General features: G+C 35.6%; 2 protein-coding genes across 9 annotated transcripts in view; one reads left to right on the forward strand and one right to left on the reverse strand.

Moving 5' to 3' along the window:
• LOC125668165 (uncharacterized) lies at window positions 1-20,901 on the reverse strand. 6 transcript variants are annotated; one of them, XM_048901983.2, is made up of 6 exons: window positions 20,785-20,882; window positions 13,297-13,387; window positions 11,828-12,646; window positions 8,785-8,936; window positions 2,612-2,780; window positions 1-435 (listed from the first exon to the last, which is right to left on the reverse strand). In XM_048901983.2, the coding sequence occupies exons 3-6, from the start codon at window positions 12,624-12,626 to the stop codon at window positions 251-253; spliced, it is 1,305 nt and encodes a 434-aa protein (XP_048757940.2). In that variant the 5' UTR covers window positions 12,627-12,646; window positions 13,297-13,387; window positions 20,785-20,882; the 3' UTR covers window positions 1-250. The 6 variants fall into 6 exon arrangements, with proteins under 6 accessions (XP_048757940.2, XP_048757939.2, XP_048757938.2 ...); XM_048901982.2 differs by having other exon boundaries at window positions 13,297-13,403; XM_048901981.2 differs by lacking the exon at window positions 13,297-13,387 and having other exon boundaries at window positions 20,785-20,901.
• Window positions 20,839-24,639, forward strand: part of LOC125668164 (uncharacterized) — an 8,763-nt gene continuing 4,962 nt past the window's right edge. Inside the window, exons 1-2 of one of the 3 annotated variants that reach the window (XM_048901978.2) lie at window positions 20,839-20,950; window positions 23,736-24,608. In XM_048901978.2, the coding sequence (XP_048757935.2) occupies window positions 20,926-20,950; window positions 23,736-24,608 (898 nt within the window). In that variant the 5' untranslated portion in view covers window positions 20,839-20,925. Of the gene's footprint in view, window positions 20,951-21,899; window positions 21,923-23,735; window positions 24,609-24,639 lie in introns of those variants that run through there. The other 2 variants (XM_048901980.2, XM_056163157.1) reach the window with 2 other exon arrangements.

Raw genomic sequence — 24,639 nt, forward strand, 5'->3', positions numbered from 1 at the left:
ATCTCTGAAAAAGTTTTTATTAGTTTTTTAAATGAGCAAAATATTCAAAGCACAAAATGATACACAAGATATGTGTTCACTGTTCAACAGTGTATCTAACTACTGCTTCATTATAGAAACCACAGCAAATGTAAACATGAAATTAACAGACACAATGCAGTGTTTTACTTCAGACAACAACTAAATGCCTCATCAGCATGACATTTAAAGGTAACAAGTTCATGAAAAATATCCCTCTTCCTCCATGATTTCATTCCTGACTTCTGTGAGTAGGTATCCAAGCTTGTTCTTCCCCCTCCAGGTTGTACGGCAGTGAGCTTTTATGTTGTTGGCACCACACCCAATCCCCCATAACCTGTCGCGTGGTGCCGCTTCCACCAGAATACGAGGAAACGTTATAATCAAGGCTTTCTTCAGATGTCCATTCTGTAGAAACTGATAAATGAAGCACAAATTATAATAATAAACAATTATAATGAAGCAATTAATGAATATGAAGTCAAAATTTTATACTTATAAACAGCAACATCCACAAAACAGTATCCAATGCATCAACTAGAGTGTTCTAATGAGCATGCGTTGATTACGATGGTATACATTAATTAACCCTTACAACAGGGATACACATACTAAATATCAAGAGACCTAAATCTTACAGTTGCTAAATTCTAGACAGTGACAGTTAAGACAAGCATCATGAGGTCAGAAACCATGATACATTCAAAGTAGCATCTGAAATTGAGGAGGTAGCTACATAATAAAATGTGAAGATAATGAACAGTGATCAATCTCATAAATCTTGTAAGGAATACAAAATAAAGAGTTTGCCAAACACGGACTGGAGTTCTTCACTGAACTAGAAATTTTATTTAGTCAGGTAAAGCCCCACAAAGAACATATTTTCATTACATTTATTAGTACTATGAACATAGAATTCAAGCAGATGAACAAATGCCCATAATAAAAAACTCTTTAAATCTATTATCTAATCTTTAAAATAAAAATATGAGCCGTTCGGTTGGTCAAAATAAAAAGAAAAGTAAAAATTTACAATTTAAAGCACCATTGTAGATTGAAAAATAAAATAACTCTTCATATTTTGTTTGATTGTTTTATCATGTTTCAGAAAAATAAGTCACAGTTTTGATGCAGGGGCCTCATAAATTAAAGGAATAGTAGATGTCATTTTGTTAGAATTAAAAAAATTTATAATGAGTCCAAAGTCATTTCCTGTAAATAATAACAATTGTATGTATTTATCTGCATTCAAACAGTCATAATCTACGAATTGCATCTTCTTAATTTTGCTTCCTGAACAAAATTTCAATCTGCTATATAAGCTGGTCGCCCCTAATGTAACTTTTGATGTACATGCAATCATTTCAAAGTTGATAAATATTATTCATATACACTGTATCTTTTTTATAATATAAAAAACAACAATAAAGCGCTAAGCGTAGCTACGCTTAGCGCTTTAAAAATTATAAGATTTGGGGTGAGTTAAAAACCCAACCCAAAATGGGTTATAATTATACCATCTATTTAGCTCCTTAATGCAAATAGTTGGGCATCAGGTAAAAAATATATATAGACTATAGTGGTGACAGGTTGAAACAATTCTTTTTCGATGTTTACATTGACCAATGTTATATCTGTACAGTGTCATAAACCTTTGCTGTTTCTTTTGTTTGCATTTCTTGATGAAGGCACTATGATGTGCAAGTAGCAACTTTTCAGCCTATACTTATATCATAAAAAGACTTTTACTTCCAACAAAATCCCCTTTACCCAAGCCTGTATGGTTGAAAATGGTCCATGCATGGTTCTAGAGAGGAAGTTAAAAATATAAATGATTATGGATAGATGGACAGACGGATGCCAGACAAAATACGACCAGAAAAGTTCACTCGAGTTGCCGATTGAATGCAGTAGAAGTTTACTTTCTAGGAAAATACTTTAGGAAAATTAATGTAACTACAAAAATTCAAGTGAAGATGTGCCCTTGATCTGACAAAATCCATGCTGGTTTGAACAACAAGAGCTTTAGAAATGGTATACAACACACCCATCACAAGTGTTTTTATTGAAATTAAGGTGTTTGTTTTCTATGACCATGGCATGAGTTGTAGAACTTTAAGGTAGTATATCAGCTATCGCTTTACCTTATACATCCTAGCTGTCTAAAGACAATACTAACACAAAACTCTATAAAATAAGAAGGGTTTATCTTAACAAGAGGCCCATGGGCCACATTGCTCACCTGAGCAGCAGTTCATAGCAATACAAGCTTGAGCAAAACGATTATTATACAAGCAGCTTCATTCAGAAAAAACTTTTCAAAAGTAACAACTAAAAATTCATTAATTATCAAACTTAATTATTAAACTTGGCTACAGATTAATCAATTATCATATATGCCCTTGTAGATGGGTATGGCCTTTCATATTAACAACTTTCATCTAAGGATGCATTGTACCATTTACATTGTAGTTTGGTTCCCTTTGCATGTAAAATTTTGATCCCCTATTGTGGCCCCACCCTTACCCCAGGGGTCATGATTTGTACAAACTTGAATCTGCATTATGTCAGGAAGCTTTCATGTAAATTTCACCTATTCTCGTCCACTGGTTCTTGAGAGGCTTTTTAAATGACCCCACCCCATTTTGCATTTTTGTGAATATCTCCCCTTTGAAGGGGGCATGGCCCTTCATTTGAACAGACTTGAATCCTTCACCCAAGGATGCTTTGTGCCAAGTTTGCTTGAAATTGGCCCAGTGATTCTGGAAAGAAGATGAAAACATAAGAACAGGGAGGAGTTAGAAGGACAAATCATGTACCCTCCATATAACATTAAATTTTCAAATAAAGGGGGCAAAACTCTTGCAAGAATAGTCAAAATGGATGAAAATTGCAAGCTACACAGCAATTTTCAGCTATTAAAATATGTGAAAGAGAAATGAAAAAGAGTTAAAGAAAACACAGGCTGACAAATGTATTAATAGACATAAAATCCTCTGCTTTAGTTTTCATTTTATAAAGGTTAATTGTAATCTTCTGGCAGATTTAATGATGATTGATAAAAATCACTTCCAATGAGAATCAAATTCTATCAGAACTTGATAGCTTTTCCCTTTGTCTGAATTCACTTATTTGTACAGTAAAGCCTACTGATCACAAAACAAGAGGCTCATGGGCCACATCGCTCACCTGAGTCATCTTGGTCCATATTGAAAGATTTTCCCTACATATTCACATGTAAAACTTTGATCCTTATTGTAGCTCCAACCTACCTCTGGGGGTCACGATTTTTACAAACTTGAATCTGCACTATATCATGAAGCTTTCATGTAAATGTAAACTTTTCTGACCCAGTGGTTCATAGAAAGATTTTTAAAGATTTTCCCTATATATTTGCATGTAAAAATTTGATCCCCTATTGTGGTCCCATCCTACTTCCAGGGGTCGTGGTGTTAACAAATTTGAATCTGCACTATGTCAGGAAGCTTTCATGTAAATGTAAACTTTTCTGACCCAGTGGTTCATAAGAAGATTTTTAAAGATTATCCCTATATATTTGTATGTAAAAATTTGATCCCCTATTGTGGTCCAGTGGCTCTGGAGAAGAAGTTGAAAGTATGAAAAGTTTACAGACAGATGGACAAATGACGGACAACAGGTGATCAGAAAAGCTCACTTGAGCTTTCAGCTCAGGTGAGCTAAACTATGCTGTGGTAATTACAATGTGGCTTCTGACTGGTTCACCTATAAAATGATATGACTGGCGTCATGAGAAAAGGGCCCTTATCTTTCGACGTCACAATTCACAGAAAACGACGTCAAAGTTCGTCAACTTGAAACGTCAAAATCGCTGCAACGTAAAAAAAAAAATATGTTTCTTGGTTGTATTTGCTTACATTCTGGATGCATTAATTATATAAATAATCACATGGCAGTTCCAATATAGAATCTGTATATGTCCGAAAAGAATTCTAGTTAGATCTTACATGTCATTAATTGTACTGAACGGGTACAAATACCTGTGTTTGTTAATACATACGGGTTTCCATGCTGAATCGTACCGATATTTGTTAATTATCGTAGTACATATTGTTCTTAGTTTTGATGCACCTTTAATTTTAGATTAAATATATACATGTATTTGTATCCATACAGTATTTAATTTATCTCACATTTACAGATCTATGCACAATCCTGTATACTTCTACCGTACACACACGTAAGAACTCATCGGAAGAAACAATTTATTTTCCGAAACATACTGATATGTTATATGGAGCTGTAAAATTAGATTTCTGATAAGCCACCATTTTAATTCAAATTGAGACAAACATTTCAGGTCAAATAATGATAATACAGTTACTAATTATTTAGTGGAAGTTTTATGTCTAGAACCCAAGAGGTGTAGTATTGTATATTTAATATCGCCATTTAAAGTCGTAAATAGTATCTATATATATATATTACATGTAACGATAACGAATATCAAATAATTTGATTTCAGCTTATAATAAGAAAAATTAAGAAAAAGTGCTTACGATTTACCATAAAGTCACGTAGTACAAAGCAGGGGGGGGGGGGGGGGCTTACGGAGAAGTTGGCTAATATTATCGACAAGCCACCAAAACAAAAAACAAAATAACAAAAAAAAAACTCAGATAGATGTGTTATTCTGTCCAAAGGTCAAAATCCCGGGGGAAAAGGGGAAGTCACTAAATAGATTTTGTTTAATGTAAAAATAAGTATGCATGTAAAAATAGCGGGAAATGAACGTTCTGAAAACAAGGGGGACAATGCATAAGGACCGTAGGGCTCTTGCATATTGTACTTGTAAGAGTACGTACTAGCATTATGTATAAGATTATTTCGTTGTGCATGATACTTGTATGAAGTATGTGAAGAATGAACTTCCAAGTCACAGGACAACAATGGACTCGCCATTTCGTTTCCGCACGTGATTTTCCAATACAGTGAATACGGATTGCCACTCCCTGCAGTACCCTATGTCAAATATACAGCCCAAATCTCATGCACTTCTTTTGCCAGCATCCTCGAAAAAGATATGATTTTTCACAAGATACAATTCTGTCTGTGAGGGGAGCAATGGTAGATCTGTCATAATTCATGTTAGATGTGAAACTGTAGCTAAATTCATGTTTATTGGTAAAGTTCTACAAATTTTAAAAAGAATAATTATTTAAATGATATATTTAAACAGTTGCTATGGTGTCCTGAAGATATTGACAAAATAGGAAAAGAATTATATCAAGATTCAGGTGGGATTCTGAATTTAAGCCAAAACATGCTAGTTTTCGATCCAGTTCGCCTCCCCAATGTCAAATACTTGCGGATGCCCCGGTGCATGCATGTCTATGTAAACTTTTACTATTTCACGCACACAAACTGAATAAATGCGACGCGTGAACAGCGAATTTTCATACACAACCGCTACATGTATTTCATTTTACTACTGCATGTCCGGTGGTTACGCTGCCATATTGTGAAACATTGCATCTATATCTTTAGTGCAAATTAAGATGCAAACAAAACAACAAGTAGTAAGGTGGGGCTGTCAACAATTTATGTTTTCCTTACATTAAAATCGCCCGTCTCAGATCTAATGTTTGTCTAAAATGTAAATCTACTCGATGCCGCGTGTTGGTCACTGTCTCAAAGGAGGAGAAACAAAATTTCTCAAGGTACAGTCATAAACAAAAGTAAAAACTTCTTCACACGATTCAAAACACATTCAAATTACCACACCATATATGACTGCTGTATTTCAGTTTGATTTTTTTTTTATTCACATGACTACTTTTTTTTAACTTGGGAAAACGGTTTCTAAGTATTACAAACGATCTATTGCAAAATAACGGAATGCATTTGTGTTTTCAATTTAAGATATAATTCCATGGGTATGAAGTTCTAGATATAGAAATATTTCTGCATCTCGACTCGCAGTTTACTATGAATGTGTAAACCTCACTAGAGAGAATAGCACGTATACGTACACGCCGTCCGATGCCTCTTGCTCAAAACAACGGTCTCAGGTTCATTAAACCTTGAATTTCTCCCCAAAATTCTAGACAAGAGGGACCCTCTAGTTCACAACACCAAGAAAAAATCACCTTTTCGGGGCATGTATGTACGGGGCGGTAAAAATAGTACAATACCTACCTTATTCATGAAGACTATAAGATCGGCGTTGGTGGTTCAAATGCCGTCCCATCGCCCTAACAGTTTTATTCATGGCACATCATACAGATGCCATATCCATTCGCGATAGTTGTGCAGGTTAAATAATACATGTATATACTTTCTCTGTAATTAATTGATAAACACATTTTGTGTTGGATAGCGCTCTTTTGTATAGAGTCTGATTCTTTCATTTTCTTAGATCAGAATAAAAATTGCTACGTTATGCCTTACTTTTGTTGGTGCATTTTGGTCGGACCATATAAAGATTTCATCTGCCTGACCACATAAAAAGTCTAGCAGATACTGGATGCTCGTACATTTATTGCTATCTCTCAACGGCAGTAGTTTTAATGCTTTATTTGGTTAAAATATAGTTTACATTTGCGATAGACAATTGTTTTCTTTCAAACCTGGTAAGAACAGTGTAAAGTGAAAAGTGAAATGCACGCACGTAGTCATCGCTCACAAAACGTTGCTGTAGTGGAACTGGAATACACCCATTTTTGTAATCTGTCGGGTATTTCAAAGTGTGCTATTTCGAAATTTTCACTTTCATTTCCGGCCGTGTATGACGAAAAGCTAATTACATTGTGTCGAAACAGAGCTGTTGATATATTTAACAGGAGACTACCGCGGGTTTTAGCTAAAGGTGAGATAGCTATATATCTGATTAAATACAAAATGGAACTTATATTATCATGAATCAAATTCATAAGACAAAAATACATGTACCGTCAGGCAAGATCGTTTGTAAAAGACTCAGTCAAAGATGTACCATGTCTCGCAGTGGCGGATCTAGAGGGGGGGGGGGGGGGGGGGGGTTTTACGGGGATTGCAAACCCCCTTTGGATTCGCTAAATTAAGGCAAGCTCGTTTGTAAAAGACTCAGTCAAAGATGTACCATGTCTCGCAGTGGCGGATCTAGAGGGGGGGGGGGGGGTACGGGGATTGCAACCCCCCTTTGGATTCGCTAAATTAAAAAGAGAGACAGTGAGTGAGAGAGGAGGGGGGAGGAGAGAATGACTATAGAGTTATTAAAATCCTAGGCGATGGAAATTGTTTATACAATTGTGCGTCAGGTGATGATAATTCAAATTATCTTTTATATAGTTTGTATCTGTAATATTTCATTTTATTTTTTAAAAAAATATAACGAATTACTGGGAGTAAATCGGAATGCATTTTAAAACGGGATTCGTTTTAAAATCAAGAGTGACAGATCTACGTCTGATAATTATACAATACCATTAATCCAAATTTGAATTTAGAAATACAAATTGATAGCATTCCTGTTAAGTTGTCGTTTAATTATGTTAACGTACGTTATAACAACTCTCATTTCAGTGGCGGATTAAAGGGGCGCAGTTGGCGCCCCCCCCCCCATAAATTTTCAAATTTAAGGTAAATCGTGATATCTTGTTTAGACAAATGTACTAAACGATAAAAGAAGCAATACCTTCTTTCACTCCCGGAGAAATGAATGACAAAATATTTTTGCTTTCTTGAATTACTTCATTGGGGGAACTTAATTTTTTCCAAAAACTCTTAAAATTTGCGTCATTTTACTAATTTCACCTGATTAAGAATGATAGAAAACAGTAAAAATGACTTAAATAGGAGACATATTTTAAGCCCTATAAAATCTGTAAAATCCCGGAGCTTTCGCCCCCTGGACCCCCCACCCTAGACCCTCTTGGGGCCTCAAGGCGGCCCCCAAAACCCCTGCCTCATAAAGTGGCGCCCCTCGTAACAGCAATTCCTGGATCCGTCCCTGCATTTCCTCTTCACCCCCCCCCCCCTTTGAAAAATTTCTAGATCCGCACCTGTCTCGCTCTGCCTGAGGAATGGATTCTCGCCGACAAGTAATGTCACTGAACTATATTTATTCATTTACTATTTAACCTTAAATTTATTCATTCATTTATGCATATTTGTGTTGAAAGTGAGTTCTAAACACATAGGCCTAAGTAAAATGATTGCGTAAATGTGACCTTAATCTGGAATGGTAAAATTGATGCTGCGTCTTTCCGTGCGAATTCACCGGTGTTCAGGTCGTTGGAAATTAAAATATTACCATTTCTATATAATGTTTCTTTTTCCCCACAATATAAGATCAAATATTTGTGTTTGAAATGAATATATGACAGTAATCGGAATTGATTTCATGGACACGCAATATAATCAGCATAATGTTTGACGTATGACGTTACAATTTCGTTACGTTGACGTTTCTAATATTTTTACAGATGTGTCCCAAAAATTGTCATTAAAACGTTAAATAACGTGATATCAGCATAAATTTGGTATTTTTGTGAACATGATACATTATAAAATTCTAGGAAAAACTAAAAATGTGAAATTTTTACCGTAAGGGCCCTTTTCTCATGACGCCAGTCATATCATTAATCAAGGTATTAAAGGAGCTCAATCAAGCAATACATGCACTAAGTATCTCAAACAGTTACACAAATAGCTAACATGTGACAAACATACAAACAGACACATTGTAATGACATAATAATCATGGTCTGTAACACCTTATCTCTCAGAGTTAAAAAAAAAAATCACCTTCGCCTTAACTCCTTTTTTTAAAATTCTTTCACTACTCCTGCCCCAGTAATCGGCATTAAAGTTTTTTACTTGTCGTCCAAGATTCTTCATTTTGACTGGATCTGTCGCCCTCATTATTTCATGAGCATGTACACCATCCTTAAATGTCACTGAAAAGGAAAGAACATATATGTTAACTTTAAGAGAATATAGGAATAATATTTGGAATAAGAAATACAGAATATGTTTTTATATTGGTTAAATAAACTTTTAAATCTAAACCACATGAGAATGAACAGATCAAATGAACTGCATCCTTACAATTTCTGATAAGAATATTTTTTAAGAATATTTTCCTTCATGTCCATATTATACATAATATTTTCCCAAACTTCTAATGTGGGCAAGCTGTGGCCCCATTCTGGCACCAGGTACTATAGCTGAAATTTTATTGATGCTTTCCTTAAAGCTTTAGCTTTTCTGGTTCAGTGGTTCTTATGATGAGAACTTTATCTATACGTTCTATCATGTAAACTTCAAAACCATATTGTGGCCACATCCTGTGGAATCATGGTTTGGACGACCTGCCTTTAACATTACATGAAGATGCTTTCCTACGTCTTGATTTTTCTTGTTCAGTGGCTCTGGAGAAGATTTTTCAAACATCCACCCCATTTTCACTATTTCCTAATCATCTCCCCTTGGATGAGGGCATGTTCCTTCAGATGTACAAACCCCTTTACCCAAGGAAACTTTGGTGTTAAAGTTAGGTTGGCACAGTGATTCTTGAGAACAATTTGAAAACAAGAAATGTTTCAGAAATATGTATGTGCCCCTTTGGTGCAAAATTCAAAAGGGTTATACACATGTATCATTTAATTGATAGTAGCCGAAACAATTCAAGATATTAAGCTGACAATATCTTTCTACGTGACGAGTGGATTGACCATGCTACTTCAAAATCAATAGGGGTTATCTACTTTTTAGAATGTACCAGAATAATAAGTTTGTTGTCAATCAAGCAATTGGTTCTCAAAATATAGAAGACAAATATATATATATACTGTGTGACTGTTGGACGTGGACCAAGCGAAGCATGAAATGGTCATTGGTGCGTCCGAAGTGATAATCATAATTTAAATGTATGTTATTTATGAAATTCCCCTAATGAGCTAAACGCCCATTAACATCTAAATATCAAAAGGGGATATATGGAGATAATTATAGGATCCACCTATTCATTTAACATGGGGAATATAACACGAGTGGACGTAAATCATGCATTGTGACGTCACATTTAGCCTGGACTTTTCATGAACTCGTTCATCTATTTAGTCGTATTGCTGTTTTTCTATTTGATGATTGGCTAAAAACTGTAACAATGATAATCATACCATTTATTTTTAACAAACTGGGCGTTTGAATTATGAATTACAAATTACACATCAGTCTTGTATTTTTGGCATTAAAAATTAAAATACGAATAACTGTAGAAGCAAATAATAAAGAAAACAAGATGGCGGCGCCCATACATGCCATATGGATCACAAAATTTTCAGTGAACGTATGTAGAGATTATCTCTATTCATTTGCTGATTTTCTCATTTTTTCCTTTTACATACGTGTTACCTTTAGAGCATTGCTTCGCAGACGGGCCTAGGCCTGTCCAAGCTTTGCTCGGTACTATGTCCAGTTTGACCCTTGACCTTTGACCATGTGAACCTAAACTCAATATGGGTCATCTACTCCTTATGATGTACCAGTGAATCAAGTTTGATGTCTGTCAAGGAATGGGTTCTAAAGATATTCAGGGCATAAAAGACTTGGGTCTACAAAGAAACCGTTAAGTGCAAAACAATATGCACCCTCTTTTTCAAAGGAAGGCATAAGAATTAACAGACAGAAAAGCTCAATAGCCTTCAGAAAATCATTACTCTCACATGCAGACAATAAGGAAAGCTCAACCTGATGAGCAAAATACACAATGGAACCCATGATTTTGGCTGATTTTCAAATCTAATTAAAGTTCTGGCCTGAATTTCTCGAAATAAACTAAGTCAAAACTTGGACTTAAGTCTGAGATTTTACTCAGATTTTGACGGCGTAAATAAAGAAAAGTTCAAACTTAAGTTTGAGATTTTTTCAAGAAATCCAAGCCAGATCCTTTAGTTTAGTATAATTAACAAACAAGTTCTGTAACTTATATCTGTGGTAGTTTGGGTTTTACTTTTACTCCTGGATTTTGATCCCGATGTAAATTTATTCACCCGTTGTATTTGACCACGCCCACTTTATCTTTCAACCAATAACTTTAATGACAATTTCTATTGTTTAATTTGCTATATAAAGCCATGCAGCTTACTATTCGTCGAAGCGAGACAACTGGCCTTGCTAGCTACACTTCTTCCATTCTTCCTACTTTGGAATTATGTTTTGTTCGTCTATTTTGCTCATTTTTACTTACTAAATTATTAATATTACCTTTGGGTTGGGAGCATTTCTTGATAGATTCTAAGCTAAGTTCTAGGATTTAGGAGTTTGTATTTGTCATATTCATACTGGTAGTAAATTCGTAAAGTGTTATTTATCTTATTTTCATTTCTATTGAATTTATTTTCAAGTTTCTAATCATAGTGTAGTTGGGTCGTTTCGAAGTCGCCACTATCAAATCAAATAAAACAAACACAACGCGAAGTACAGACTATACGAACGCTAGATCTGCTACATATCCATGCTTCTCTCGATATTCATGTGGGAGGAGATCAGAGTACCCAGAGGAAATTCACATGTCTGAGTGGGAAACACAATATTCTCTCACTTACAGCCACTGCAAATTCTTAGGATTGAACTCGGAACACAGTGGTAAAAAGTGCATCAAACCATCTAACTTTAATTAGATTGATGATTTTCATTCCCCAGGATTTTAGTTAAAGAAGTTTGGATTACAATGATGTTGAAGTAGTTTTACTGAGTTTCTCTCGACTGCAACATGAAATACATATATATGAAATATAACCACACGAAAACAGAGTATTGCAATATGAATAAAGTTCAATCCTACCTGCTTTTTGGTGCATCATGTACTGCTCACTGCAGCAATAAGTGATTTTATCAACTTGGAACTTAGCAGTATGAAAATTGCTGAATGGTGATTGTTTCCCAAAGAAGTATTCAAAATTTTCTTTTTTGTCCTTGCTATAGTCCTGCTTTAACAGATTAACACTGTCATCTTTCTTAAATTTTGAATCACTTGAATCAAAGCGAGATTTTTTCCTAGGACTACCTACTTCTGGGGAAGTAGAATGACTATTTTCAAAAGCAACAGATTTACACTGTTTGCTACCCTTCGTGGAAACTTTATCAGGACTCTCTAATTTTTGGCCCTTTGTAGAAGATTTCTCCCCATAACTCTGTTCTTTGTCTGATCCTTTTTGTGGACTATAAATGTCATCATGTTTTTGAGAACTACTTCTGTCTACACCAGTCTCTTTTCTTTTTGGTGAATGTCTCTTGTCATCTTGGTGAGACTTCTTGTGTTTCTGATCAATCTTGTCTCCTCTCTCACTTGAGCTTTGCTGATATTTGTTTCTGTCAGACTTTTCCCTGTTTTCATCTCTCCGTTTTTGTTTCTTTGGACTGAGGCTACCATCTGTTTCTGCATTTGACCTCCTCCTTGGACTGCCACTACTGGATGAATGTGATCTTTTCCCAGATTGTTTGTCTTTATCTTTACTAGAAGAGTGGTTGGAATGATTACTTTCAGAAGTAACAGATTTACTTTGATTGCTTTCCTCCATAGAACGTTTTTCAGGACTCTCTAATTCTTTGCCATTTTGTGGTTCATCTGCTGAACTTTCCATTTTTGCTAACTATGCACACCCTAGGAAGAATAAAGACAATACAGTATTAACATGAAGTTATGTCAAGCAGTCATTATAAAGTACAATGACAATATTTCATTTCATGTAGTTCCACCCTCCTGTGACGTCAAGACTTATGCATGAAAGGAACATAAATTTTGTTGGAGTCTTTTCCAATACTTATTGTAAAATATCTTGTTAACCATATAATATTTCATAAGTCTAAGTTATATATGAATAATCAATTATATGTTTCAAAATATTGAATCCAAGGGCAATAACTTTGTTTTCATTAAATTATTTATAAAGTCCATTGTGCGATATTATAGATATCCTTTATTTTTCACAGACATTTTGTATATTTTTTAAAGAGACAGTTTCATGAAATTGTTATGAATACTATTGTATCGTTTTAACCAGTTTTTGGGAAATTTTAATAATGTTGTTTAAAGAGAATTGCAATTTTCTGATGTTGATAACAGATTTATGTGCGATAACTGATAACATTTTTATCAATAATGCAAAATACTTCTTCTATAATTTTCATTTGTTATTAAGATATATTATTTGAAGAATCAGCTTAAGTGCTTGTCTCAGAGAGAAACGGGTAAAATCAGAAAAATATTCCAGAAGGGGGGGGGGGGTCAAAACTTTTCAACAATGATAATACCTTTTTGGTGCACAGTCAGTCATGAGACCAAACTATAGGTCAAGTTCATCCTATTTATAGTAACATGAGCAAACTGCATTTCAGCCAATCCCTACATAGAAATTGATCTAAAACAAACATTCTGAGAGTATTGCATGGTAATACATAGTTCCCTACCGGTTGTAAAAATTACTGTATCACAACAATATTCAAAGTTCATTTTGTAGGTTATGGTAAAAGGGAAAATTGGGGAACCAGTATAGGAAATCAACTACTATTCAAGTAAAGACTAGACCAGGAAAAAAAGAGAAATTTATAATTATGTTTAATTAGGTCAATAAACTGTGACATGTAGGTGATCATGAATAATTTAGCTATATTGTTGTATTCCTATGCTAGAAGTTTTAATGAGTGTAGTACTCTTATCTACAGAGATAAGAGACTTGGATGTAAACTAACAATTCATGAAAATTTTTCAAAGCTAAGTCCAAGGGCCATTACTTAATGAAAAATCAATGGACTGAGATGAAATTCAAACTTGATTGGTAACTTGTTATGCCAAAGCATATGTACCAAATATCAAATAAATATCTGCAAGTACAACCAGAAAAAGTCTGGAAAACTGATAATTCATGCTATTTTTCTAAGTCCAAGGGCCATTACTTAATGAAAAATCAACGGACCAAGATGAAATTCGAACTTGATTAGTAACTTGTTATGGCAAAGCAATGTACCAAATATTAAATAAATATATGCAAGCACAACCAAAAGAAGTCCGGAAAACTGATAATTCATGCTATTTTTCTAAGTCAAAGGGCCATAACTTAATGAACAAGAGGCCCATGGGCCACATCGTTCACCTGAGTCACCTTGGTCCATATCAGGAGACTTTCCATATATATTTGAATGTAAAACCGTAGTCCCTATTATGGCCCCAACCTACCCCTGGAGGCCATGGTTTTTGCAAACTTGAATCTACACAATGTCAGAAAGCTTTCATGTAAATGTGAACTTCTTTGGCCCTATGGTTCTTGAGAAGAAGATTTTAAAAGATTCTTCCTATATATTTGTATGTAAAACTTTGATCCCCCCTTATGGCCCCATCCTACCCCCAGGGGCCATGATTTGAACAAACTTGAATCTGCACTATGTCAGAAAGCTTTCATGTAAATATCAGCTTTTCTGGCTCAGTGGTTCTTGAGAAGAAGATTTTTAAAGATTTTCCCTTTATATTTGTATGTAAAAATTTGATCCCCTTTTGTGGCCCCATCCTACCCCAGGGGGGCATGATTTGAACAAACTTAACTCTGCACTATGTTAGGAAGCTTTCATGTAAATATCAGCTTTTCTGGCTCAGTGGTTCTTGGGAAGAAGATTTTTAAAGATTGTACCTATATATTTGTATGTAAAATTTTGATCCCCTATTGTGGCCCCATCCGACCCCCGGGGGCCAGGATTTCAACAAACTTCAATCTGCAATATGTCAGAAAGCTTTCATGTAAATATCAGCTTTTCTGGCTCAGTGGTTCTTGAGAAGATTTTTCCTATATATTTGTATGTAAAACTTTGATCCCTTATTGTGGCCCCATCCGACCCCCGGGGGCCAGGATTTGAACACTTTAGAATCTGCACTATATCAGGAAGCTTTCATATAAATCTCAGCTTTTCTGGCTAAGTGGTTCTTGAGAAGAAGATTTTTAAAGATTTTCCCTATATATTTGTATGTAAAACTTTGATCCCCCCTTGTGGCCCCATCTGACCCCTGGGGGCCATGATTTGAACAAACTTGAATCTGCACTATGTCAGAAAACTTTCATATAAATATTAGCTTTTCTGGCTCATTGGTTCTTGAGTAGATGATTTTTAAAGATTTTTCCTATATATTTGTATGTAAAACTTTGATCCCCTATTGTGGCTCCATCCGACCCCCGGAGGCCATGATTTGAACACTTTAGAATCTGCACTATATCAGGAAGCTTTTATATAAATCTCAGCTTTTCTGGCTCAGTGGTTCTTGAGAAGATTTTTAAAGATTTTCCCTATATATTTGTATGTAAAACTTTGATCCCCTATTGTGGCTCCATCCGACCCCTGGGGGACATCATTTTAACAATTTAGAATCTGCACTACCTAATAAAGCTTATCTATAAATTTCATCTTTTCTAGCCCAGTGGTTCTTGAGAAGAAGATTTTTAATGACCCTACTGTATTTTTACCTTTTCTTGATTATTTCCTCTTGGAAGGTGGCCTGGCCCTTTATTTTAACAATTTAGAATTCCCTTTACCTAAGGATGCTTTGTGCTAACTTTGATTGAAATTGGCCCAATGGTTTTTGAGAAGAAGTTAAAAATGTTAAAAGTTTACAGACGGACTGACAGACAGACAGACGGATGGACGCCGGAATACGGGTGATCAGAAAAGCTCACTTGAGTTTTTAGCTCAGGTGAGCTAAAAATCAACGGACTGAGACCAATTCGAATTTGATCATTAACTTGTTATGCTAAAGCAATGTACCAAATATCAAATAAATATCTGCAAGCACAACCAAATCAAGAGGCCCACAGGCCTTATCAGTCACCTGAATACTAGTGAAAAAGTATCACTACTTCCATGGGCTATGAAATTTAGAAAAAAATTCCTGTTCTGAATATCTAAGCTAAATTCTAATGTTCAGCAACAGTATAAAACAATATGTGTTCTTAAAACTTCACTGCCCTCAAAAGTGCACACACTGATGAAAGGCTTTAAAGAATAGGTGTATTAACATTAAAACATCTGCAAGTATGCATTTAGATTTTATACAGTATCAGTAAACTTACACATAAATACTATATACTAATTTTGGCCCTACCCTGGGGTCAGAACCCTTACTCTGGGGATCATCAAATTTACAATTTTGGTTAAAGACTACCTGCTCTATCCAATTAGTTTCAATTTAGTATCAATAGCACAAAAGATGTTATCTAAGTGTTTTACACATAAACACTATATAACAAGTTTGGCCCCGCCCTGGGGTCAGAACCCCTACCCCGCAGATCATGAAATTTACAATTTTGGTAGAGGTCTCCCTGCTCTACATCACCATGCATTTAGTTTTTCTTACACGTGTGTGGTTCTTGAGAAGAAGATTTTTGAAAATTGGTCAATTTTGGGCAGTTTTTGCCCCGCCCCATAGGCCCCAGGGGTGCTGGAGTCCTGAAATTTACAATTTATGTTCCCCTTGTCCCAATGATGCTTCATACCGAATTTGAAAAGAACTGCACTGGTAGTTATCAAGAAGAAGTTAAAAATGTTCAATGGTTAACGCACAACGGACGAAAACCAATTGCAATAGGTCACCTGAGTTTAATCAGATGACCTAAAAATCGCTAAAACGCATCAAAGATGCGTATGGCCGAGTTGCAGTTTGGAAAATTATGCAGGCTTGCATTCACAAAGTAAAAAGATGCACGTATTTAATATAGTTTATAAGTATGAAGCTTTGAATGGCCACAATAGGTATTTAGTGTGATAATGACCTTGACCTTTGGATTTCAAAAGCAACATGAATCTTGAATGTTATCAGGATTTGAAGTCTGATATTTTTTTTGAAAACAGGACTCCCCCCCCCCCCCCTCCAAATAAGCTACATGAGTTGATTTAATTATTTTTTTGTTGAAAATATTTCCAATACATGCCAACAACGTCGTGCATACCCCTAAAGTCCAAAAAAATTCAAAATAAGCCCTTTTAGAAAAATACCCTCACTGGTTATTATAACAGAACAAGGTTTCTAACTCCCGCATCATGGTGTCTGCAAAAATGTCAAACTCCCTGGGAAAACCTTGCCCATAGTCTTTCAAAATTCATTTACCCCTAAAAGTAACAGTCCCCGTAGCTTCATAAATCATCCATGGTTTAAATACACAACTTTTTAGTGGCACATTTTATAGTCCCATCGGGGTATTCCATCGTTTCTTACAGGTATAGTTGTAGATTTTCAACTTTGATGGCCGGAAGTTGGTATTGTACAGAAATAGTCACCGAGTCGATCAATTTTTAGAAAGGGGAAAACCCGAAGAGAACTTTTGAATGTTGTACGCGCTATGAAAAATCTAGAGAATCGCGATGGTTTAAAGGGCGCAGATTTTCAAAGAGTGAAAAATTCAATGATTATACAGACGATTATAGATATCGAATTTCAAATAGTAGAGAATGGATGAAATTGAAGATAAAGAGAATGTTTCTTTGACTGCCTGGTTGACAAAGCTGACCTCTAAAACTAACAATGAAAAATAAACAATAAATAACTTGCCAGTTGATAACAAAGTGATTGGGAATAACATTAAATGAACTTTATCCAAACATCAAAATTTCAAGAGTGCGTTGTAAAGGTAAATGGAATTGTGCTGCTGAATTGATGAGCGCTATATATAATTGAATTGTTGCTTTTATCTAATGAATTCAGCAGCATAATTAATGCTATCAATAATTCAATTAATTGCGCACAATAATTCAGAATTGAAGATATATATCATTAATTATATTTGAAGAGATCTTTAATTGAATTGTTGTGCTCATCAAATGTAGTGATGATATCTTCAAATAATATTAATTAAAGATATCTTCATTCAATTATTTGTGTTTATATTTTAATTTGGCGCTATACATAGTTCTGCACAGGTCTATTGTTGACAAGAGTTGTATTAATATAATTATTCGTGAATATAATAATATATTATAATATCTTTTTCTCTGAGAATTTATTCATACTAACTCAAAATCTTGATTTAATGTAAAACTGGGATAAATGACATCAAACACTGTAAACAGAAACCAGGCTTTGCTTGAAATTATTTTGAGAAAAGGATCATAGTCACTGGTATTCTCTTTAGATAAGTGGACAGGCATAGCCTACAGGGATCCACGGATGTAGGCTATGTGCCTGTCCACTTTTCTAAAGAGAATACTCACTGAGAATAAATGATGAGAACATTGAAAATATCATCTTCGCAAGCCAAGGGTGACGCTCTTGTGACAGTGTTTCTCTTTTCACACCTTGACCACAGGCACCTGAAGTATAGATATTACTACCCCCCCCCCCCCCCCCCCCCCCCCCCCCCCCCCCCCCCCCGGTTTTTCTTTTCTTTTAGCAATAATTTCTCTGAAATGTGTAAATTCCCTGTCTATTTCGTCCTTCTTTCGATATATATATGTAATCGTTTCACGCTTTTTGTAAGCTTTATAGAGATTGGCCTTCTTCCGGACGTATAATTTATAATTTATGCATTTTATTATACCGACAGAAGGCCAATCTCTAAAGCTTACAAAAAGCGTGAAAGGATTACATAAGTCGAAAGAGGGATGAGATAGACTGGGAATTCACACATTTTAGAGAAATTAATTATTGCAACCAAAAAAAAAGTATCAAAAGGGGGGTGGGGGGGGGGGGGGGTTAGTAAGTAATATCCATACATCAGGTACCTGTGGCCTTGACTAGCGAAGATTTGAAAATATTGGATTGTCGCAAGAGTTCAAATTCACAATTTTTCATGAATCAATACACAATACAGCTGATCAATGCATTCTGATAAAAATATGGCAATGATCATATGGTTGGACCGTGTTGTTAACTCAGACTTTTCATTAAATTTAGTTTTATACAACAAATCTTGATACACATTAGGCTGTCAAAGAAGAAAAAAAATCATTGTCTTCAATTTCATCCATTCTCTACTATTTGAAATTCAATATCTATAATCGTCTGTATAATCATTGAATTTTTCACTCTTTGAAAATCTGCACCCTTTAAATCATCGCGATTCTCTAGATTTTTCATAGCGCGTACAACATTCAAAATTTCTCTTCGGGTTTTCCCCTTTCTAAAAATTGATCGACTTGGTGACTATTTCTGTACAATACCAACTTCCGGCCATCAAAGTTGAAAATCTACGACTACCTGTAAGAAACGACGGAATTCCCCGATAGGACTATAAAATGCGCCACTAAAAAGTTGTGTATTTAAACCATGGATGATTTATGAAGCTATGGGGACTGTTACTTTTAGGGTTAAATGAATTTTGAAAGACTATGGGCAAGGTATTCCCAGGGAGTTTGACATTTTTGCAGACGCCATGATGTGAGAGTTAGAAACCTTGTTCTGTTATAATAACCAGTGAGGGTATTTTTCTAAAAGGGTTTATTTTGAAATTTTTTGGACTTTAGGGATATGCACGACGTTGTTGGCATGTATTGGAAATATTTTCAACAAAAAAATAATTAGGGAGGTGGGGGGGGGGGGGGTCCCTGAACCCAAGCACCTGTGCTAAAAGCAGGAAAAAATGTTTGTATGTGCCCTTACAGAACTGATACTCTTTATACTGAGCAAAGCTCGGACGGGCCGAAGGCCCGTCCGCGAAGCAAGGCTCTAAAGGTAACACGTATGTAAAAGAAAAAAGTCAAATTCAGCAAAAGAAAAAGAGATAATCTCTATATACGTTCACTGAAATTTTCGTGATCCATATGGGCGCCGCCATTTATTTTTTCATTACCTGCTTCAACAGTTATTCGTGTTTTATTTTGAATGCCAATAATAGAAGACTCTGACTTGCAGTTCGTAATTTAAACACCCAGTTTGTTCAAAGTGAATAAAAAAAATATATTGTATAATCATCATTATAACAGGTTTTAGCAAATAATTACATATAAAACCGTAATACGACTAAATAGATGAACGAGTTCATGAGTTTCTTTGCATAAATTGCATACGATAAAATTACGGTAACATTTTACCATTTTGAATTTATTGGTTTAATTTTGTTTAATTTTATAACGGCCTTTTTCATTGCATATGGAATGTATTATTGTGCTTTGAAAAAGAAAAAAAGTCGAGGCTAAATGTGACGTCACAATGCACAGTTGACGTCGCCTTGCGTTTTATTTCCCGCGTTCAATAAAACTGTTGTCCCCATATAAAACACTTGAATATTGAGATCTTATTGGGTTTTTAGCGCAAGGAAATTTCATTAGAATATATATTAAATGAATCATAATCTACCGTACTTAACGGAATCATGATTACCACTTGGGACACTCCAATGACCATTACATGCTTCGCTCGGTCCAACGGTTACGCCGTATACATATTAGTTCCATCAAAATATTTATAGATTTTTCAAACAAGTAACATTCAAAGGGGGGAAAAACCTGTAAAATCCTAATTTATTGCTTATATGTATAAGTGTCAATATACCATAGAGACCTAGTCGACCTATAAGTATGGGGTTCTTTAATTAGTAGTGCCATTATAACTTGAGAAAAATAGTAAGGTGTTTCATTATAGTAGATAGGAGAATTATATATATATATATATATATATATATATATATAAGGAGTTTGTTTTTCTATTCATATTTATTTCCTACCTGTGATTAAAATAACAAACTTCCGGTTAGCGTATTTCACAACACTTCGCAACTAACCAATTTACTATTTGTTATTTCATATTCAATCAATATCTATCGTACTTACCAAAAAAACAATAAGATTTGTGCTAACCACTTGTTACTTGAGGTTGCTCTTCAAAATTTATGCACGATCACGGGAGAGTTAAGTTGCATGGTTTTTCAGAGAAATCAAAACGAAAGTAGAAAGGAACGGTAAGCAAATAAAATGACGACGAAAGTAGGCAGTAACGGTACGCGGTATAATGATTTAATATTGCAAGTTACTAACTGTTCAGATTTTCATATCCAAATGATGAGTGAAATTAAGTTGCTTTCTTTTCCACTGCCATACTTTTATCAGAAATGAGCAGAATTGTGATAATTCGTGACGAGCTTGAGGCCCATCTCCAAGCTAACTATAACTGTATAGATCTATATGGCCTAAAGTATGTAGTATTTAGAAATTTCAAAAGGGGAATAATTAGGCCAAAATACCAGTAGCTGGGATTTTCCTGTTACCTATTTGTACTTTTTTCTTCATCTATGAATACGATTGTAGACTTTGAACTAAAGTATTTACTTTTAAAAGAAAATATAAATTTCATTTTTTAAAAATACATTCATGAGGGCATGAACTGCAATGCTTTACCGAGCATACTTCATGAAGCGCATTAGTGCTTTGTGAAAAGTATGCTGGCATGAAGCATTACAGTTCATACCGTCATGTATTTTCAAAAGTAAAATTTGTTTTTTATGAATTTACATTCTACTTTCATTTCTGTCAGAATTCCTAGTTGTTGCAAAATTTATCAAGATTCATTTGCTCATTGTTCACATATCTGCATCACATTCATGAGGAAATGACTACTGTAATCTTACAATTAGTAAAGATATATAGAAGACAAAATCAGTATAGAATGTAAATATATATATATGCATCCATGCCAGGTCTTGTGGATCTGACCATTCATCTGTGCTGCTTGGCTAATACATTTGAAATGGTCTGCTACCAATTCAGATTCTGTTTGGTCCCCTTCTTTCCCAAAATATCTGAGATTTCTAGACTTGGTATGGGAAATTCCCCCCTGCAGTGGTAGTTGCTCTTTTATACTTCCCAGTACTGTCATTTTGGGGAAGACTTAATTCATACATATTACACTCTCTTCTTCCCCATTTTCTTTCAAAGGACAATTAAAGGAATGTGGATTCTACCAGTAACCAAGGTGAGTGTGGTACCCTTCCCCACCGCCCCAATTATCTGGACAGTCCCTCTTCAACTGACCCTAAAACCCCCATGTGTTTGTGTTCACTCCTCAACTGTGGCTATGGGTATCTCGGGGGGAAAAGGGATCCGCCCCTGGACTTCCTTCTCCAGTACCTCAATTCTTTGATACAGGTCTGGCCTATCTGTCTCCTATGCAGGTGTTCCCCTGGCTGTCACACCTCCTCCTGGGCCACTACCTTCACTTTCTTCTTGGACCTGGATGCCTTGAAGGGCCTTGAGTGCTGGTATTAATGCATCCTGTCGAAGGCCTCCTCCACAGTGTTATGTCTATCATCCAAGGCGTACAAACCTGGGACGCGTTTTACAAAAGAACTTGCGACTTACAACAAACTTTACATACTGGAATTTTCAACTTTATTGTAAATCATTCAGTCCTAATGCAGAATATTTTTTAAAAGAAAATATTGAAAATTTAGCCTCAGAAAAGTTTTAATTCATTCATTTAAAGTAATAACTGTATAATACAATTTAAGACTTGCAACTTTGTCGTAAGTTGTTTTGTAAAACGGGGCCCCTGCATCTAATCTTTGGCTCCAAAGTACGACTGAGGAGTGGCATGAACATGCACAGGTGTAGATGGGAAAACCTGTATTGCTAGGGTAAGGGTCAGGTCTGTCGACTGGTGCAGCATCTGGCCCACATTCTGAAAAGCTGACTGGAAATTCATCTGGTGCATGAAGTCTGGCACTAAAAATGTGAAGCGCATCTCAAAACATCTCAGGATTTCAACAAATGAGAGGTCATAGTCTGTTTTTATCAGCAAGGTGGAATGGTCACTCAAGGTGCCCTCTAAGGAGACAAATTCTATCTAACATGGGGTCCATCATACCGCCAGTGGCACCCCATAACTGAAAGTGTTATCTGAACCAAGGTCGGTGAGGCTCATCAACCCACTCCCACGTACAAAGAGACAAATGCTGCACAGCACTTGGTGTGTCCATGGGAGGGCACAAGCCCAACCCAGATAAAACTGATAATCTATAGATATGTCCGTATTTGTACAAAAATACACAAAAACTATATCAAAAAAAAAATCAGGAAATGTCTAAATTGATTCTAGTAATACCTTCATTAGATCACTTAAACTTCAATTTACAGTAATTCAGGAAGAAAAAAGAAGTGTAAACCCCACCAAAATGGCAGCTGTCCAGCACAATACAGATGACCAAAAAAAAAAAATTTGCTGTCACATGCATTAAGTCCAAGGCCTAAAGTTGGGCACCATTATTTAAATTACATATACAAGGGTCCCATGGATAAAAACTGTTCATCTGTGCTGTCTGGTCAGTGTGTGTGATATAGTCTGCTACCAACTCAGATTCTCTCTGGTCTCCTGCTCTCCCAAGATGTCTGAGACTCCTTGACTTAGTATGGGAATTTCCCTCATGCATCGATAGTCACTCTTTAACTGCCCCAGCATTGGACAAGTCATAAGGGGGAAGACTCCATAACTACTACACATGCAAAACAGGGTAGGGTTGATGGGGAATTTTCCTCCACCCACCTTTTTCTGTCTTTCCTCCAGTCATTCAATCTTTTCTCTCTCTCTTACTTTTCCTCTTCACCCCCAATACCCTTCATTTTATTCTATGCAGTGTATTTAACTGGATTTTTCAAAATCCCCAAACAGGGTAACTGCATACATTTTTTCCCTCTACAATCAGCTTATTAGTCAATGAGATTGGTACTCTATGAAAATAAGGACATCTGATTTTGTTGAAAAAAATGTATATGAAATGAATTTTTTGTAGATATGGAAGAAAAAGACCCTGAATCAAATGTTGGAGACACTTGTGAAAAGGAGAACAATAGTGGAGGAATAGAACAGTGCATTGCTTCCACAGAAAATACATCACCCGAGTCTGAAAATCCAACCAGCGATTCAAAATCTACAGTTGAAGAAGAAAATACATCACCTGAGTCTGAAAATCCAACCAGCAATTCAAAATCAACAGTTGAAGAAGAAAATGCATCTCCTGTGAATTCTGCAATATATACAACAGATGATTACAATAGTAACAATGATGGAGAGAAGACGGTAGACATTGTATCTACAGAAAGCACTGAAAATTGGGAGGAAAGTGGGGCACAGAAAGGAGCAACCGGGACAGAAGAAAGAGATACGTGGAGTCAACCAGCTTCTGAAGATAGAGAGGACACACAGGAAATGGGTGGAAATCTTCAAAAAGGATCCACAGAGGAAGAGGAAAATGATGAGTATAAAGGAAAATACACAAAGGGGAAAGGCCGTTCAGAGGAAACCTTTGAGGGTGGAAATAGGCAGAGAAACTATGAAAATCAGGGCTGTCGACCGAAAAATAGACCAGGAATTCAAAGACCATATGGTGGAACTGGTGATGAAAGGTTGACCAAGGAGAGGAAAAATAAAAATAGCAAAAACGGGGAGAAATGGGAAGAAAATCCAAGGGAAAACAAAGAAAAGACAAAAAAGGAGAAGAAGAATAGGAGTGATAGGTTTAGGAATGACTTACCCGATGACAGAGATCATTATGAATACTTTTGGAGAAGTCAATCTATCTACAGTCAGTGGTATGCTTGTACCTTTGAGGTTGATGGAACAAAGTATAATTGTGCAGAGCAGTACATGATGCACCAGAAAGCAGGTATAATTTCAAAATCATGATCATTCTAATT

Source organism: Ostrea edulis, chromosome 4 (genome assembly GCF_947568905.1).
Source record: "Ostrea edulis chromosome 4, xbOstEdul1.1, whole genome shotgun sequence".
Taxonomy (NCBI): Eukaryota; Metazoa; Mollusca; class Bivalvia; order Ostreida; family Ostreidae; genus Ostrea; species Ostrea edulis.